This window comes from Salmo salar, chromosome ssa13 (assembly GCF_905237065.1).
Source record: "Salmo salar chromosome ssa13, Ssal_v3.1, whole genome shotgun sequence".
NCBI lineage: Eukaryota > Metazoa > Chordata > Actinopteri > Salmoniformes > Salmonidae > Salmo > Salmo salar.
Window position 1 is genome coordinate 96,240,266 of NC_059454.1, and position 17,383 is coordinate 96,257,648.

Genomic DNA, 17,383 nt, shown 5'->3' on the forward strand with positions numbered 1-17,383 from the left:
TGTAAATGTTATAAAATAACAAGCAATGAAATGTGCTTTTATGCAAACACTTAAATATTCCACATTATCTGTGATCTTTTTTACAACACTTATTCATGCATTGCTGAGCACTTATAAAACCCTAGACAACCTCACAAAACACATTTGTATCACTTGGAAAGTCATTTTATTCGACAAGTAAGACTTTCATTGTAAATAATCCCTCTGGAAATATTTGGTGGAAATGACAATTCATTCACAAAGAATTTACTTTAATCATAAGCATATCAAAAACGAATCAAATACAGACTATTGTAAATATGAAATACTACATGAATGATTGCCGTGTCATTGTTATTGTTCAAACCTATTTATTTGTACTTTCAGCTATCGAACATCAACATAACATTTGGTTGTTGGCTATATACAGCAACCAATATACAGCAACAAAAATGATTATCTTTAATGTTAAAATAGGCATTCTTCTCTGCAGACGCCTATCTCCACCCTCCTTAGCTTCCTTCACGTCTGGTTCGAGATTCTTCACTGACCATGTTTACATGCACACCAATATCCCTTTATTATTCGGGATACTCAAGTATTCTGTTTTTGAGTTGATGCATGCCTGGGATATGCTGATCTAAGATGGGATACTGTGGCACCCAAACATTTTATCCCGTTACTGTTGTTTTTGCGGTCTACGCAGGCTCAGTTTCACATATCATGGGGTGTTGTGTGATGATGTTTTCATCTGATTGTCAAACAAATCACTTCAAAAAGTAGACTACCTGCGCAGTTCGAGCCACAATAATTACGTAATAATTTTGCCTATAATTAATTTACTATCATTTACTACTGGCTACTTTCACCCCTAATTTAGACGTTTCTGTTAATAATTTTCGACATTCGGTAAGCCATATTATTATTTCCGACATTTGGTAGGACATTGTCAACAGTTTGATACATGCAGCTTCTCTTCTGTCAGTCATAACCTTTTGCCCCAGAAGACTAAATAAAGGAGTGCTCACCAGAATAATGTCTCACATCGATAGAATGAATGCATTAGTAATCTAGTTAACACCGGTAAAGTTGTCTGTCTGTTTCATTTAGGGACTGGGGAGAAAACTCCTAAAAAGCGGTAAGACTGGTCCTGTGCAAAATGTCCAAATGTCATCAGTTTGACCGTTTTAAGGAAATGATAAACTGAGAAAAACTACAAAACATGTTTCTGATAAGACTTCAGTTCGTCTTGGCTGCATATTTTATTTTGTTGAACTACTGTCTGCTTGCATAACAGTGTCAAAGATAACACATTACAAGCACATTAACATTTTCTCAAGAGATGCTGAAATAAATCATATTTCTCCACTTCTGTTCCCTAGACAAAACGTACATGTACATCTATAATTTAAATGTACATCTATAATTTAGCCCAAACAACTACCTCTTCCCCTACTGTATTTATTTTGCTCCTTTGCACCCCATTATTTCTATTTCCACTTTGCACTTTCTTCCACTGCAAATCTACCATTCCAGTGTTTTACTTGCTATATTGGATTTACTTCGCCACCATGGCCTTTTTTGCCTTTACCTCCCTTATCTCACCTCATTTGCTCACATTGTATATAGACTTGTTTTTATACTGTATTATTGACTGTATGTTTGTTTTACTCCATGTGTAACTCTGTGTTGTTGTATGTGTCGAACTGCTTTGCTTTATCTTGTCCAGGTCGCAATTGTAAATGAGAACTTGTTCTCAACTTGCCTACCTGGTTAAATAAAGGTGAAATAAATAAACATTTGAGGTATAATTTCACTGCAAGATATGCATATTTCTGCAGGAGTTAATATTATATTACTCTACATGTGAGAGGTTACAGGCGTACAGTCAGTGTCCATATTTCAGATACTATTCCATTTAACCCATATACTTAAATTAGGAATATTCTGTTTATTCATGTTTAAACGGATACTCATGACTGGGATATCAAAGGTGCATGTAAACAGCTTATCCCGAATAAGACCTTAATCGGGATATGAGCTACTGTCTGGAATACTGTGCGCATGTAAACGTGGTCACTGACAGACAACAATATTCCGCTAGAACAGGGATCATCAATTAGATTGAGCCGCAGGCAGATTTATTCTTGAGCATGGTCAGGGGGCCAGAACATAATTATAAATAAAACATAATAATTTCAAACCTTGCTTACATTTACATATGATCACATATATATTGTATTTGTCTTTTATGTGTGGGAATTCTTTGGAACAGATATCCATAATTAAAATCACTTGATTTATTTTTGCTGGTGTTTTTATAATATTTTATGTCCAACAACAATAACCAAAAAATATATATATATTTGTTTTGCTCAGAAAACTTGGGGGGCCAAATAAATTCACCTGTGGGCCACCAGTTGGGGAACCCTGCAGTAGGAGTAGAAATAACCACACCGAGTCAGATCCTTCTGGGTCCATATTCACAAAGGGTCTCAACATATGAGTGCTGATCTAGGATCAGTTTTGTATTTTAGATCACAATGAATAAGACTTACTCTGAGACACTTCGCGAGTACATGCCCAGGCCCAGATTCTGGATCAGTGGTTAGAAGTGACTAACTACCACTTCAGATCCTCCCTGATACTGTGTTGCGACTGCCGATCCCGGTCCCATTCACAGGCGAGGCTGACTGTTCCTCGTCCTCTTTCCTCCCCAGCAGTCTGTTGAACAGCTTTAGGAAGGTCCCGTTGAAGGCCGGGCTGGAAAAGTAGTATACGATGGGGTTCAGCACGCTGTTGAAGTAGGTGAAACACACAGAGGTGTAGAACGCCAGATTGGCCTCTTGGAAATACCGGCATTCGTTGTACCAGGCCTTGAGGATCCACACAGCGATCCGAGACACCGTACTGGGGAAGAAGCAAATGATGAAGATGAGTGCCACGGCCATGACGAACTGCACCGCCCGCTTGATCTTCCCTCCGGTGTCAAGCGTCTTGTTCTTCAGCTGCCAGGTTATGCAGACGGTGCAGAAGGTGACGATGGTGGTTGGCAGGAAGAACTGGATTATGTAGAAGGTGTTGTGCCACGTAGACAGCGGGCTGAAGCCCATGCAGATGTTGAAGCTCTCGCACTGTGTCCGGTTGTTGCGGTAGAAGAAGTGTTCATTGGCCAGCAGGTACCCGGTTGCAGCGATGATCAGGCCCCACAGGCCCAGAGACACCCACAGAGCATAGTTCAGGCCCATCCGGTTGATCTTGTTCATAGGGTGAACGATCTTGAAGTAACGGTCTACGGCCACCGCAGTAAGGAAGAAGATGCCAGCGGCACGGTTGGCCGCCAACAGGAACAGCATAAGCCGGCACAGGACATCACCATGGATCCAGTTTTTGCCACGTCTGTAGTAGTCGGCTCTGAAGGGCAGACAGAACAGGACGATGGAGTCAGCCACGGCAAGGTGTGCGAGGTAGACAGAGTTGGGCTTCCAGGTGTCCATGTGGAAGATAAACATCCACAGAGCCACAATGTTCCCCATCAGCCCGAACATGAACTCCAGCACCAGGATAGGAGGAAGGACCAGGTCCAGAATGGGAGATTCGAAGGCGCAGCAGTTGTCGACCATAGTAGTCAAGTTCGCCATGGGTCAAACAATACGCTACGGATTAGAGGGCGTCTGTGTGCAACTTTGCTCCCCTCTGAAGAGTCAACCTGGAGATAGGGTGTACTACGCACCTCCTGGGATCAGGGATTTTATTGTTTGTGCTCATGCAATCTTCCTGCGCCAACAACGTGGAGAGTGTGTGTACGTAGTGTGTAATCTCTTGTGGGGTGCTATTTGTCCATAGGGAAATGGCTCTGCGTGTGTACACTAACAGCCCAGGGATTATGGCTTCATTATAAAACTATTATGCTGGAGGAAATATTATACCCATGGGTATATAAGGGACATAAAGGGTTCCCAGAAAACAACAATAAAGGTCACAAAACAGGGTCATGTTCAGTAGGCACGAAATGGAAAACACTCCGAATGAAGATGTTTCAAAGTGAGGTACTCTCAGACCTTGACCCGTACCAATGTATTTTTTATCATTGTTTTAGGACAGTGGTTCCCAACCAAGGGTACTAGGACCACTGGGGGTACTTGGCCTATCCACAGGAGGTATTTGAGAAGACTCATTAGACCATACACTTACTGGTAAAATGCACGAGTGGATGACCCTGCCCCTTGCCCACAGAATGACCACAGATGTGTCGAAGATGTGTCTTATGAAATTAAATGACACAAAGGCAGGATGAACACAGTGCAGACAGTATAGTGAGACGTGTACATACACAGTGATATGATGAAGGACAAAAGCGTGAACAAGTGATTGAGACCGACATTTATTACCCTACAAGCTTGCCGAGTGAAAAGCGTTTTGGAAGGATTCAGATCATCAGACCAGACCTTTGGCAAACAAGAGAGCAGCTATCAAAAACTGAAAAATGTCAAGTGGGGTGGCCGAGTCCACAGTTTGTATACAGTAAATAAAATAGATATAAAACGACTCCGTTTTTAATGTTAATGTGTACATTTGGCCAGGTTGTTGTTGTTACAGGTCACATCCATTCTCACTAAAAGCACACGTCGGGTCTTCACTTCTTGACTTCTCCAAGATCATCAATGCTGTCGTCATCCACCTACAACGGACAGAAAGACAGATGGCTAGAGTGTGTGTAGGGTTGTGATGTCTAATTGAGGTTTTGCAGTAGTTACCACAGCCACAAAATGAAAACAATTAGCTTTTGGGGTTTAAGGTTAGGGTTAGGCATAAGGTTAGCAGTGGGGTTAAGTTTAAAATCACATTTAAAAAAAAATCAATCGTAGAAATGGCCAGGGTTTATGACTGTGGCAACTAGTGACGGCCCTCATTGAGGTACACACAGGCTAATCTGTCTATTTCCTGTAACTATTTTCCATCATCTATGTGACGTGGGAGAGTAAACGCAGCTTTCTTACCTCAGGCCACTTCTCCTGAATGACATCGATGATGTCATCTGTAAAATCTCCCTGAATGATGATTTCATCCTCCGCCGTCACAGAGGCTCCGCAGGAGAACTTCTGAGCGAAGAATCTCTGAGCCTCTTTAAGGTCAATGTCTGCAGAGAAGACATTCAGTCACAAGCAAGAAAAACAAGGTTACTGGTCTGTCCATGTCTTTAAAGAGGTGGTTACAGTAAAGGTGTGTGTGACAGTCAGCAGTCTTACCAAATGTGTTCATTCCACAGACCCGTGTGACGTATTTCTTCTTGGCGCGGGGGATTTTAGCTATTGTTATTTTCTGAGGCACAGTCTTCTTTTTCTGTTTGATCTGTCCTCTGCCACCTGGACAGTCAGAACAAACAGATTAGAACAGGAGTCTCCAAAACCAGTCTTCAGACACCCATAGCGTTGCACGTTTGTTCTATACCAGCACTAACACACCAGACTCAACCAATGAACAGTGGTGTGTAGTCATGGATGCCAAGGGAGGCCAGGATTCCCAAAAATTTGATCAATAAAAAAATTATACAAAAATACAAATATTGTCTCTCATCAGAGCGAGGGAAACAGCGCCCCTCTGTCTCAGTAGGTGTAGACCATGTATCTGATACTGTCTGGCCAAAAAGCGTATGACATGTTTCCGCCCGTAGCATAGACAGGTTTAGATACATATTTTATTAGGATGCCCCCCTTAGCTGACACCAATGGCAACAGCTAGTCTTGCTGGAGTCCGACCAATGATGTATATAAACCCTGTATTGCTGATGCTACGTACTGGCCATTGAGAGGCTTTGAAACCACCAGTCAGCCATATTGGCACAACCTAGTAGTAGCAGTCCACCATAGGAATGAATGTAATGCTACAGTATTTCAGTTAAAATGTGTCAAGGACAAAATTACATGTATTTAAGTATTTTGTTGTTGTAGTGGGGACAGTAACAGTATTCTCAGCAAAAAAAAGGAAAACTTTCTATTTTTTTTCTATTTATGTTTAACTCACATAATATAATTTAAAAAGGTGCGCATTAAGGTGTCTGTAATATAATAAATGTGTCAAAAACGTATGTAGACATTAGGGTTTAAGATTTTGGGGAATATTCAGAGGTGGACATTTTCCGTGGGAATTAACGCGGATATATGGGAATTAACGGAAATGTATGCAAATTAATATTAATACCCTTTAAATGTAGATTTTTTTTTGCATTGTATATATTTACCATATCAAATGGAGACAGAAACATACACCTTTTACCTTATCATAAGTAGACAATTGCAAATGATTAAATCCTTCCAATAGAAATAAAAAAACAATTTAGTTACGAATTGAACTTTAATTAAATGAGTTGACTCTTCACATGGGATGATTTCACTGAACAACAAAAGAAAGGGAATATTGAATGATCCCCAATGATCCATCGCATCTCCCAAAAACATTTCCAACATACATCTGTAAAATGATAGTCTAGAAACTAAAGCTTTGGTTGTCTTCCTCTCAGGCTTCCATGGCTTCTCCCTGGACCTCCTCAATGTCCACCTCTTGAACATCAGACTCTGAGGCCTCATCTTCACTGTCACTTTCCAACCTTGTTGAGGATGGCTCGTTGTCAGGCTCAAAAAGCCTCACATTTGCCCGGAGAGCCACCAATTTTTCAACCCTTGTATTGGTCAGCCTGTTGTGTGCTTTGGTGTGCGTGTTCCCAAACAAGGACCAGTTGCGCTCTGACATGGCTGACATTGGTGGGATTTGGAGGATGATGGAGGCAACAGGGGAAAGAGCCTCATATCCACAAAGTCCCTTCCACCAGGTGGCTGATGAGATATGTTGGCACGACTGCCATATTGCATCTCCATCCCAAAGTCCTTGTTTGGAAGTGTACTTCACCAGACTGCCAAGAATCTTGCCCTCATCCAGGCCAAGGTGGCGAGACATGGTAATGATGACACCATAGGCCTTGTTGATCTCTGCACCAGACAGGATGCTCTTGCCAGCATACTTGGGGTCCAACATGTACGCTGAGTGCTTCAGGCAGAAGTCTTCACGCTTTTTGATGTATTTCAGAACTGCAGTTTCCTCTGCTTGGAGCAACAGTGAAGTGGGCAGGGCAGTACGGATTTCTTCTCTTACATCTGCAAGCAGAGTCTGAACATCAGACAGGATGGCATTCTCTCCCTCAATCCGTGCAATGTCTACCGCTATAGGTTTCAGGAGTTTCAGGCTGCTTCCCACTCTCTCCCAAAATACATCATCCAGGAGGATCCTCTTGATGGGGCTGTCCATATCGGCAGACTGTGATATGGCCATTTCTTGGAGAGACTCCTTCCCCTGAACCTTCACATACCTAACCATTTCCTTGGCTCTCCTGTAGAGTGTATCCATTGTTTTCAGTGCCATGATGTCTTTAAGGAGCAGATTCAATGCACGAGCAGCACAGCCAATGGGTATGATGTGAGGGTAGGACTCCTTCACTTTAGACCAAGAAGCCTTCAAGTTCGCAAGCCTTCAAGTTCTGTCACCAGTGCAAATACCTTCTGTGGTCCAAGGTCATTGATGACTGCCTTCAGCTCATCTGCAATGTAGAGGCCGGTGTGTCTGTTGTCCCTTGTGTCTGTGCTCTTGTAGAATACTGGTTGAGGGGTGGAGATGTAGTTAATTATTCCTTGCCCACAAACATTCAACCACCCATCAGAGATGATTGCAATACAGTCTGCTTTCTCTATGATTTGCTTGACCTTCACTTGAACTCTGTTGAACTCTGCATCCAGCAAATTAGTAGATAAAGCATGTCTGGTTGGAGGGGTGTATGCTGGGCGAAGAACATTCAGAAATCTCTTCCAATACACATTGCCTGTGAGCATCAGAGGTGAACCAGTTGCATACACAGCTCGAGCAAGACATTCATCAGCATTTCTCTGACTACGTTCCTCCATTGAGTCAAAAAAACTTCTGACTCCAGGAGGACCATGAGCTTTTGCTATCGATAAGATGTCTGATTCATCATTTTCACCTCAAATAGAAGTAGAGGGACTTTTGTCAGAGGTTGCTTGTTGTGAGCGCTGAGGGAACTTTATGCACTTGGCCAGATGATTCTGCATCTTTGTTGCATTCTTCACATATGATTTGGCACAGTATTTGCAAATGTACACAGCTTTTCCTTCTACATTAGCTGCAGTGAAATGTCTCCACACATCAGATAGTGCCCGTGGCATTTTCCTGTAAAGATTAGAAAAAATGTGTAAAAAAATAATTAAAAAAATACAATTCCATGTACAGATAAATAGTTAAGCAGTTAGATTAAACAACTCCTTTGTAAGATGCATGTTTTAAAATTAAACATGTATGGAAACAGGTGAATTAACACTCCTCAGTTAGCAGGCTCAAGCAAGCTAAAACCCACATGGTAGCAAAAACTAACTAGCAGAAATTGTTAACAAGTTAGAAATGATTTAAACACACTTTGTTGTAGGCTACTATTTACTAGTTAACAAAAAAATTGTCATAAAAAATACATTCTCCCCACCCAGTATTGTAATCAAAACTTACCAGAAAGCATGTAGTCTTTGGCTCAGACAGTGCAGTAGTGTGGGCTCAATAGCATCTCATTAGTGCGCAAGATTTTGAGAATCAGCTGTACATGTGCTGGAAGAGTGCACTGCAATTCCTCCTTTGGCCGTCTCTCCTTCCAGTTCTCTGCTGCCAATGACTGGAACGAACTACAAAAATCTCTGAAACTGGAAACACTTATCTCCCTCACTAGCTTTAAGCACCAGCTGTCAGAGCAGCTCTCAGATCACTGCACCTGTACATAGCCAATCTATAATTTAGCCCAAACAACTACCTCTTCCCCTACTGTATTTATTTTGCTCCTTTGCACCCCATTATTTATTTCTACTTTGCACCCCATTATTTATTTCTACTTTGCACTTTCTTCTACTACAAATCTACCATTCCAGTGTTTTTACTTGCTATATTGTATTTACCTCGCCACCATGGCCTTTTTTGCCTTTACCTCCCTTATATCACCTCATTTGCTCACATTGTATATAGACTTATTTTTCAACTGTATTATTGACTGTATGTTTGTTTTACTCCATGTGTAACTCTGTGTTGTTGTATGTGTCGAACTGCTTTGCTTTATCTTGGCCAGGTCGCAATTGTAAATGAGAACTTGTTCTCAACTTGCCTACCTGGTTAAATAAAGGTGAAATAAATAAACATTTGAGGTATAATTTCACTGCAAGATATGCATATTTCTGCAGGAGTTAATATTATATTACTCTACATGTGAGAGGTTACAGGCGTACAGTCAGTGTCCATATTTCAGATACTATTCCATTTAACCCATATACTTAAATTAGGAATATTCTGTTTATTCATGTTTAAACGGCGGCCGCTGTAAACGTGGGCTAGGAAAGTACGGACGACGGATTCAGTCTAATACACAACGACGATACTACAACGTATCCAATTTACCACCAGACAGACATTCTTCCGAGGACAGGAAGATCTCTGTTGGGCAACACGGCCAGCATCTACGACCAACCTACCGAACAACTCAGAGTAAATATTTATTGCATTTTCCTTTTCCAAATGGGCGGTAATTTAGAATGCATAAGATACTGTATTTACGATAGCATAGCTTCTCCCTTTGTTCCTCAGTCGTCCCGCTCTTTCACTCAAACCCAACCCCCTTTCCTTCATGTCGGCTCCGTCCACCAGGGACATTTTCTGTATGACATAATCTGCATTCTGTGTATATGTAATTCTGTGTGATTATTTAGTTATTTAGTAAATAAATAATTAAACCAAAGTTTTTTATTGCTGATTCAACTTGTTAGCCAGGGTTCGTGAAGATAACCAAGAATTTACAACTTTCAGATGAGACTGAAATAAGGTGACGATTAATATTGACTGCTATTGATGTAAAATATTACTAGGTCTTTAAGAGTTTATTCGGAAGATAACAGCTCTATAAACACTCTTTCGTGGTTCCCCGACTTTCAAGTTAATTACATTTACATGATTAGCTTAATCAGGTAATATTAATTAGAGAGAAAGGATTTTATAAACTAGCATGTCATATCACTTAATCCGGCATAGCCAAAGACATGACAACATGCACAGAAAAAGTAGTTCAAATGGAGGAGCGGCGTTGTGCCGTGAGGTGTTGCTTTATTTGTTTTTTGAAACCAGGTTTGCTGTTCACTTGCGCTATATGAGGTGGAAGGGAGTTGGCTCTGTATAATACTATACGTTTCTTGAATTTGTTCTGGACCTGGGGACTATGAAAAGACCCCTGGTGGAATATCTGGTGGGGTACGTGTGTGTTTTAGTGCTGTGTGTAAGTTGACTATGCAAACAATTTCGAATTTCCAACACATTGTTTCTCATAAAAATAAGAAGTGATGCAGTCAGTCTTTCCTCAACTCTTAGCCAAGTTAGCAGAGAACATCCCGAAAATGTTGCGCACACTTCAATGGGGCAGAAGTACATGTGTTGTAGTGATTCTGGATGGCCAGAAAGCGAGCAACAATGACAGGAAACTGCCCATGTGGGGAATCGTAAGTGGCTCATTACAGCTAGTTTTAGTTTGTTAATGATACCATGTCGAGGTGTTGACTGATGTCACGTCAATATGTCTAAAATTCGCTAGCTAGCTAACCAACAACTGTGACAACGGATTTGACAGACAACAAGTGCTCATTGTGCATCTTTATGCATTCAATAAACATTGGAAACTAAATATAGTTTACATGTTGTCAACAATCTAATCCAACCCAGTATATTTTGCCCCATAGTTGCGCACGCATCGGTTTTGTTGCTAAACAACCAACTCGTCTATTGAATTCAATACAATAGTATGAAAGTCCTGCCTACTTTCTGAATCATGTCCCAGGCTGTTTTTGAATGGCCTTCAATATTATATAATCAAATTCATGAACACACGGTCATATGTAAAATTGTATTCGAGGAATAATTTACTTCTAAATGATGCCTTTGTTAGGGTTTGACCAACTATTTGTTTGCATAACCTATATAATATAACAAAGAAGCTATGCTATAACATAAAGTTTATACTCTATATGATAAGAGCATACTGCTGTGTGAGAGGAAGGGGCTCATGGGATGTTGAGTCATATGGAAAGAATGCAGATGCTGTGAATCAGGGATGTGGAAGAGCTTGTTAAAAGATAAGGGCAGGATATGGGTGAAATGTATATGCGGAGGGGTGTCGGGGTTTTAGAGAACTGTGCATTGTGCAGTCACAAGATAAATCGACTGCCAAAGATAATAACTACGCCCGGCAACAGGAGGCGTCTCGAGGTTGGGACCAACGATAGGATGAGTAAGTTTAAACCACGCTCATCCTCCCTCTGACAGGGCAGCAGTGAGAGGGAACTATCTCTGTCAGAGTATTTAATGAAAAGCAAAGGATGTGTAACTGAGTTCTCTGTCTGTCCTGCGTGGTGACACAGTGAGCCCGTATATACGAACATCATATTTACCATAAATGTGTTTGCATTAATTAAAGTACAAAGAAATCAGAAGTTACTCTGTGTTAACTGTTTTATTCCAATACCAGATTGAATTGACGCGACCCAACACCTTTCATGAAGGTTTTCGATTGCATTTTATTTTTATAAAACCTTCATAGGGTAGAATTTAATTCATCCACAAATAAAAATTGAATTTTACATATTACATAACTGTGTTTTCATGAATTTGATTATATAATCTTGAAGGCCATTAAAAAACCCTGTAGGACATTATGCAGAAAGTTGATGGGAATTTCATACCGTATAGCAAGGGAAGCCTACAAAAAATAATAGCCAATCAGGGTTTAGCTAAACCAGGTCCTGGCACACCCCAAAAAAGTTAAGGGAGGCCAAGCTTCACACCAATCAAATCACATAAAAGCAAAACGTCATAGACAGAAAAAAACATGTTGCGTCGTTGTCCTCCAGTGGCTAGTTAGCTAGAATATCGGCCCTTTCCTAAATGGAGATGGGGATTTGGACTTGTGGTTTTATTTGATTATAACAGTGATTCTGATCAAACCATTAAACATAGATTGTGCCCCTGGTGGATGAAAGTTCAATATGTAGCTAGATGTAAGAAGGCTAACGTTAACTAGCTGGCTCATCGTTGCCCATGCAAGGAAGTTGGCAGGCAAACATTTTACCCAGGTAGCCTAGTCTAGGACAACAAAAACTAAAAGTGTGTACTGTATGACAGTCCATTTTGGAAACATGAAAGAGGGTAGGATGGCATTAGCGTGTCAACAAGTTTTCGACATGCACGCGCACACAAAACAGTACCATGGACAGCCACATTATATTTAGCTTACGTTGATTGGACTAAATTGTTTTTGGTTTCTTTAACTTCATTAGACTAAACATAGGCTATAGTTGATTTGATGATGTTGAAATGGTGCTAGAATAGCGGAGGCAGCTCCCATTTCCTTTGCGACTTGCGGTAACTCTCCATGGTTCTAAATCAATAATTGTTTAGTAGTTCGAAAATGTAGGAAACATTAACTTGATTGACCATGCTGAGGGTCAGGGATGGGAAGCTTTGATGGGGGTGGGGGCCCAAAAAATCTGAACTCATCATGAGGGGCCGCAGTGGCTCGCTGTCTGCGTACCCACAGCCCTACACTTTTGTGAGCACTAAAATGTACGTTTTAGAGTTAATTTCCTGCAATTCTACACATTTTGCCATGGGGCGGAGAGAAGATTAAGCAATTTTATAACTGATTTCATGAGATTCGACTCATTTTGCCATGGGGCGGAGAGAAGATTATAACTGATTTCATGAGATTCGACTCATTTTGCCATGGGGCAAGGGGAAAGAAAATGTCAGTTTTACAGCTAATATCCTGCAATTCTACACATTTTTCCATAGGGTGGAGAGAAATGTTTGCAGTTTTTAATGATATCTGAGTGAGCGTAACTTACAAAATCAATGGGGCCCACCCCGGTCAGTAACTCGACCATGACTACTACAAGTTTAGATCGCTGGCTGCTAGACTAACTTACCAATAAAACATTTTTTGCTGACATTGAGTGGCTAATTGAGTGACTGTCAGTGACTGACAAACATAAGAGAAAAACTGCTGAGGCAGAACCAAATTTCAAAATTACACCTCGTCTATTCTACTATTCTAACTCTAAAACAGTAAGCCGAGCCCCCGATGGAGTTCCTACAAAAGGGGGGCTGTGTGTAGTAAATTTCCCATCCCTGCTGTAGGTCATGTAACTATTTGTTACATGCAATATTTGCATTGTGGACTCCACCGGAAAGATGCTACTCTCCGGTTTTGTTATGAAACAAAAGTGTGGTTACATTTATTCAGCCACTGTGTGACTTGTCTTTGCCTAACGGGTTACAGAGCAAACAATGCAATTATCACTACACATAGGTTGTAATATGTATTTTTCCTGGCTTGGCTACCCCAGTAAGACCGGCTAGAGGGTCCCTGAAAAGTGTGCCGGGAAACACTGGGTTAGGATTTGAGGAGGAAGGAAGCATTTTTTTAAGAATTCAAAACTAAAACTGAAGAGTTGAACTCAGACCTCTCTTCGGCTTCTTCCTCTCCTCCTCCTCTCCAACAGGTGGAGCCTCTTCACAGCCGGTGTCCTGCTTGGGAGCATTTCCTGTCGGACCAGTAAGGCAGAAGAAAAAAAAAAAGTATTTTAATTTAACAGCACCCATCTTCCTGATAGGAAAAATAAGGGAGGGAGTGGGAGACTGTCTGATGGAACTCACCTACACTCATTCTGGCAAACACATCTGGGAAGTTCTTCTCCAGCCACTGCCTGCATTTAGCTGGCTCAGGCATGTACTCACAATACTCTGTTGGCAAGGAGCACACTGCAACAAAAAAGTACATGGAGAAGTCTTAGACCTTGACAATAATGTGACATTACAAAACAATGTTTTAGGAATTGGCCATGATCATCTATAGATCACTAGAATAGCGTGCCATTTCGGACGCAATCATACACTTACCGCCACAGTACTGGACTTTCGTTGGGTGCTTTGTGCTCAGGTAAGCACTCCCATGATGGTCTCCTTTGTTTTCTGGTAAACCCGTCTCTGCATTCTCAGTAGTAGCCATGATCGATTATCTGAACAGAGGGGAAAAAGGTTAATTAGGTAAAGTATGCCTTCAAATCGAACAAACAGTGAGAATCATAGACAATCAGTATTTTACCACTAACAACATGGCTTAGTCATGATCCTGGACCCTCAACAATGGATTGGTCTGATGACAGCAAACATACATTGTCAAAGCACTGAAAACAGATGCCTGTCATGGCCTGCCATGTCAGTCAACATGGATGCATAACACCAAACTTCACCACGTAAACGGCTGCAATATATTTTTGACAGAATAGTGCTGCTGCTTCTATTGCAGTGACATTACAATTCAATAAATTAGCCAACACCCCCATCTTCAGCTAAGCAGCTACATGATGTCATACATTATATATACAGAAGTATGTGGACTCCCCTTCAAATTAGTGGATTCGGCTAGTTCAGCCACACCCGTTGCTGACAGGTGTATAAAATTGAGCACACAGCCATGCAATCTCCATAGACAAATATTGGCAGCAGAATGACCTTAATGAAGAGTTCAGTGACTTTCAATATGGAAACGTCATAGGATGCCACCTTTCCAACAAGTCAGTTAGTCAAATTTCTGTCCTGGTAGAGGTGCCCCGGTCAACTGTAATTGCTGTTATTGTGAAGTGGAAACGTCTAGGAGCAACAACGGCTCAGCTGCGAAATGGTAGGCCACACAAGCACACAGAACGGGACCGCCGAGTGCTGATGCGTGTAAAAAATAGTCTGTCCTCACTTGCAACACTCACTACAGAGTTCCAAACTGCCTCTGGAAGCAACATCAGCACATGAACTGTTCGTCGGGACCTTCATGAAATGGGTTTCCATGGCCGAGCAGTCGCACACAAGCCTAAGCTCACCATGCGCAATGCCAAGCGTTGGCTGGAGGGGTGTAAAGCTCATCGCCATTGGACTCTGGAGCAGTGGAAATGCGTTAGTGATCTGTAGTGATGAATCCCGCTTCACCATCTGGCAGTCCGATGTACAAATCTGGGTTTGGCGGAAGCCAGGAGAACGCTACCTGCCGAATGCATAGTACCAACTGTAAAGTTTGGTGGAGGAGGAATAATGGTCTGGGGCTGTTTTTCAAGGTTTGGGCTAGTCCCCTTAGTTCAAGTGAAGGGAAATCTTAACACTACAGCATACAATGACATTCTAGACGATTCTGTGCTTCCAACGTTCTGAAAACAGTTTGGGGAAGGCCATTTCATGATTCAGCATGACAATGCCTCCGTGCACAAAGCGAGGTCCATACAGAAATGGCTGGTCAAGATCTGTGTGGAAGAACTTAACTAGCCTGCACAGAGCCCTAACCTCAACCCCATCGAACACCTTTGGGATGAATTGGATCGCCGACTGCGAGCCAGGTCTAATCACTCAACATCAGTGCCCGACCTCAATAATGCTCGTGTGGCTGAATGGAAGCAAATCCCCGCAGCAATGTTTCAAGAATCTAGTGGAAAGCCTTCCAGAAGAGTGGAGGCTGTTATAGCAGCAAAGTGGGGGACCAACTCCATATTAATGCCCATGACTTTGAAATTATATGTTCAAAGAGCAGGTGTCCACATACTTTTGGTCATGTAGTGTACCTTGGTCTTAGCTAGCTAACAGGCTGAGGATCAATCTCTAGCAACAAAGAAGATGATTGATATTCATTCACGAAGTCAAAGACAGGTAGAATTGTATGACATCTGCTGTTGAAACTCAGGCTGTCAGACATAATTAGCCAGCAATTGCGTTAAATTGCTAACTTGCATGATGCCTATATTCTGGTGCCTTTGCCAGACAAAATTGGAAGGTAACATTTTATTGTAAACGGTGACCAATCACACAGACATAATCATATCTAGGATATATCCAAGACTAGCTACAGCTTAGATTGCTATCGTAACTGGCGAGCTAGCTTCAAGAGCTGGTCAGCTAGTTCATATTTTTGACAACTGCCTGGTTTCTTGGCTGAGACTTCATTCATAGCCGGCTAGCTACCTAGCTATACTAACTAATGGGGCAGCCAATGTTACACAGCAATAGCTAGCTAGCATTACCTCCAAGTCAATCAACGGAAAGACAACACGATACAACATACCCCTTGAATACGACCTTAATATTGTTGACTGTTTAACAAAACCGTAAGCATTATTAAGTTAAGTTAAAGCAAATCGTTTAATTAGAATAATGCTTAGTTATAACCACTGGTTTTAACAGCTTGAGGCTCACACCTAAAGCCTGATTTGGCTAGGGGTCCTGTCAATGCTTCTTCGAACGCACGCACGTCTACGGTAATAAATAGTAGGCGTTGTCTTAGTTGCCTGCATTATCACTTCTATAAAGACAAACAATTTGTCAAATAAATAGCTATAAATTGCATGTAATATAAAAATTACAATGTAATGAAAAATAAAGTTGAAAATATCTAACATATGTAACTCCTATTATGGTTTTATATTGACGTTATACGACAGGCATTCACATGTATGCCTTGACACTCCTCCGCACCCGTCACAAGTTATTTTTTTAATGCGTTACGCCAGCGTTTCTTAAAGTATGGGTCGAGGACCTGTTAATGGTGGGTCGCGACGTAAACGTATAATTACTGGAATTGATTTGGCCAGGTTTACTGCGCTCTCTGCTTAGCGGTGGTCTCTGCTCCGTTTGGCAGCTGCGCGAGTGGTAGAGGGAGATGCCCGTGTGCTTCGCGGTTTACCTGATCTTTTTTCTGCAGTTTTCTTGAAGATCACTCCGCGACCCACACGCTGCAGCGCTGTCGTTCAAGCCATTGGCTTGTTATTCCCGCTCGCCATCACTCACCGCTGTCATGAAATGGACTCAAGCTAGCCACAAGTTCTTACTGAGCTCAATCGTCATGAAACGCAAATACAGTGATGACTTTCTGTCTCTTTCATACACATTTTGAGAAATAACGAGGAGCGCACACAATGTGTTTTGTGTGGGGAAGTGCTTAGTAATGAGTCTCTCAAAACAAACAAATTAATAAAAAGACACGTCCTGACCAAATATCCAGGCACAACATGACGGTAAACCAAGTGAGTTCTTTCAGAACGGGGCAGAATGCTTCAGAATACTTCAGGAAAAATAAGTAAACTACCAAGGCATTGTTGTCATTTTATAACAGGTGATGATAAGCAGAAATAAGGGAGTCCTATCGTAGTAAATGTGAGTTTATCTTTCAAGCAATCCCTCGTTAGCCAAAGCAAGCTAGCTAGCTACTGATGGTGCACCCCTAAGAAACAGT

General features: G+C 41.5%; 2 protein-coding genes across 8 annotated transcripts; both read right to left on the reverse strand.

The window, feature by feature from the left end:
* Positions 1-2,074: 2,074 nt before the first annotated feature.
* LOC106568291 (hydroxycarboxylic acid receptor 2-like) lies at positions 2,075-4,067 on the reverse strand. Its single transcript, XM_014138487.2, has one exon. The coding sequence runs from the start codon at positions 3,618-3,620 to the stop codon at positions 2,610-2,612; it is 1,011 nt and encodes a 336-aa protein (XP_013993962.2). The 5' UTR covers positions 3,621-4,067; the 3' UTR covers positions 2,075-2,609.
* Positions 4,068-4,347: 280 nt separating this feature from the next.
* On the reverse strand, positions 4,348-16,749 carry LOC106568292 (density-regulated protein). 7 transcript variants are annotated; one of them, XM_014138492.2, is made up of 7 exons: positions 16,725-16,749; positions 14,014-14,132; positions 13,771-13,875; positions 13,578-13,667; positions 5,229-5,345; positions 4,980-5,119; positions 4,348-4,660 (listed from the first exon to the last, which is right to left on the reverse strand). In XM_014138492.2, the coding sequence occupies exons 2-7, from the start codon at positions 14,120-14,122 to the stop codon at positions 4,616-4,618; spliced, it is 606 nt and encodes a 201-aa protein (XP_013993967.1). In that variant the 5' UTR covers positions 14,123-14,132; positions 16,725-16,749; the 3' UTR covers positions 4,348-4,615. The 7 variants fall into 7 exon arrangements, with proteins under 7 accessions (XP_013993967.1, XP_013993968.1, XP_013993963.1 ...); XM_014138493.2 differs by lacking the exon at positions 16,725-16,749 and adding an exon at positions 16,217-16,402 and having other exon boundaries at positions 13,578-13,658; XM_014138488.2 differs by lacking the exon at positions 16,725-16,749 and adding an exon at positions 16,217-16,402.
* Between the last annotated feature and the right edge of the window lie 634 nt (positions 16,750-17,383).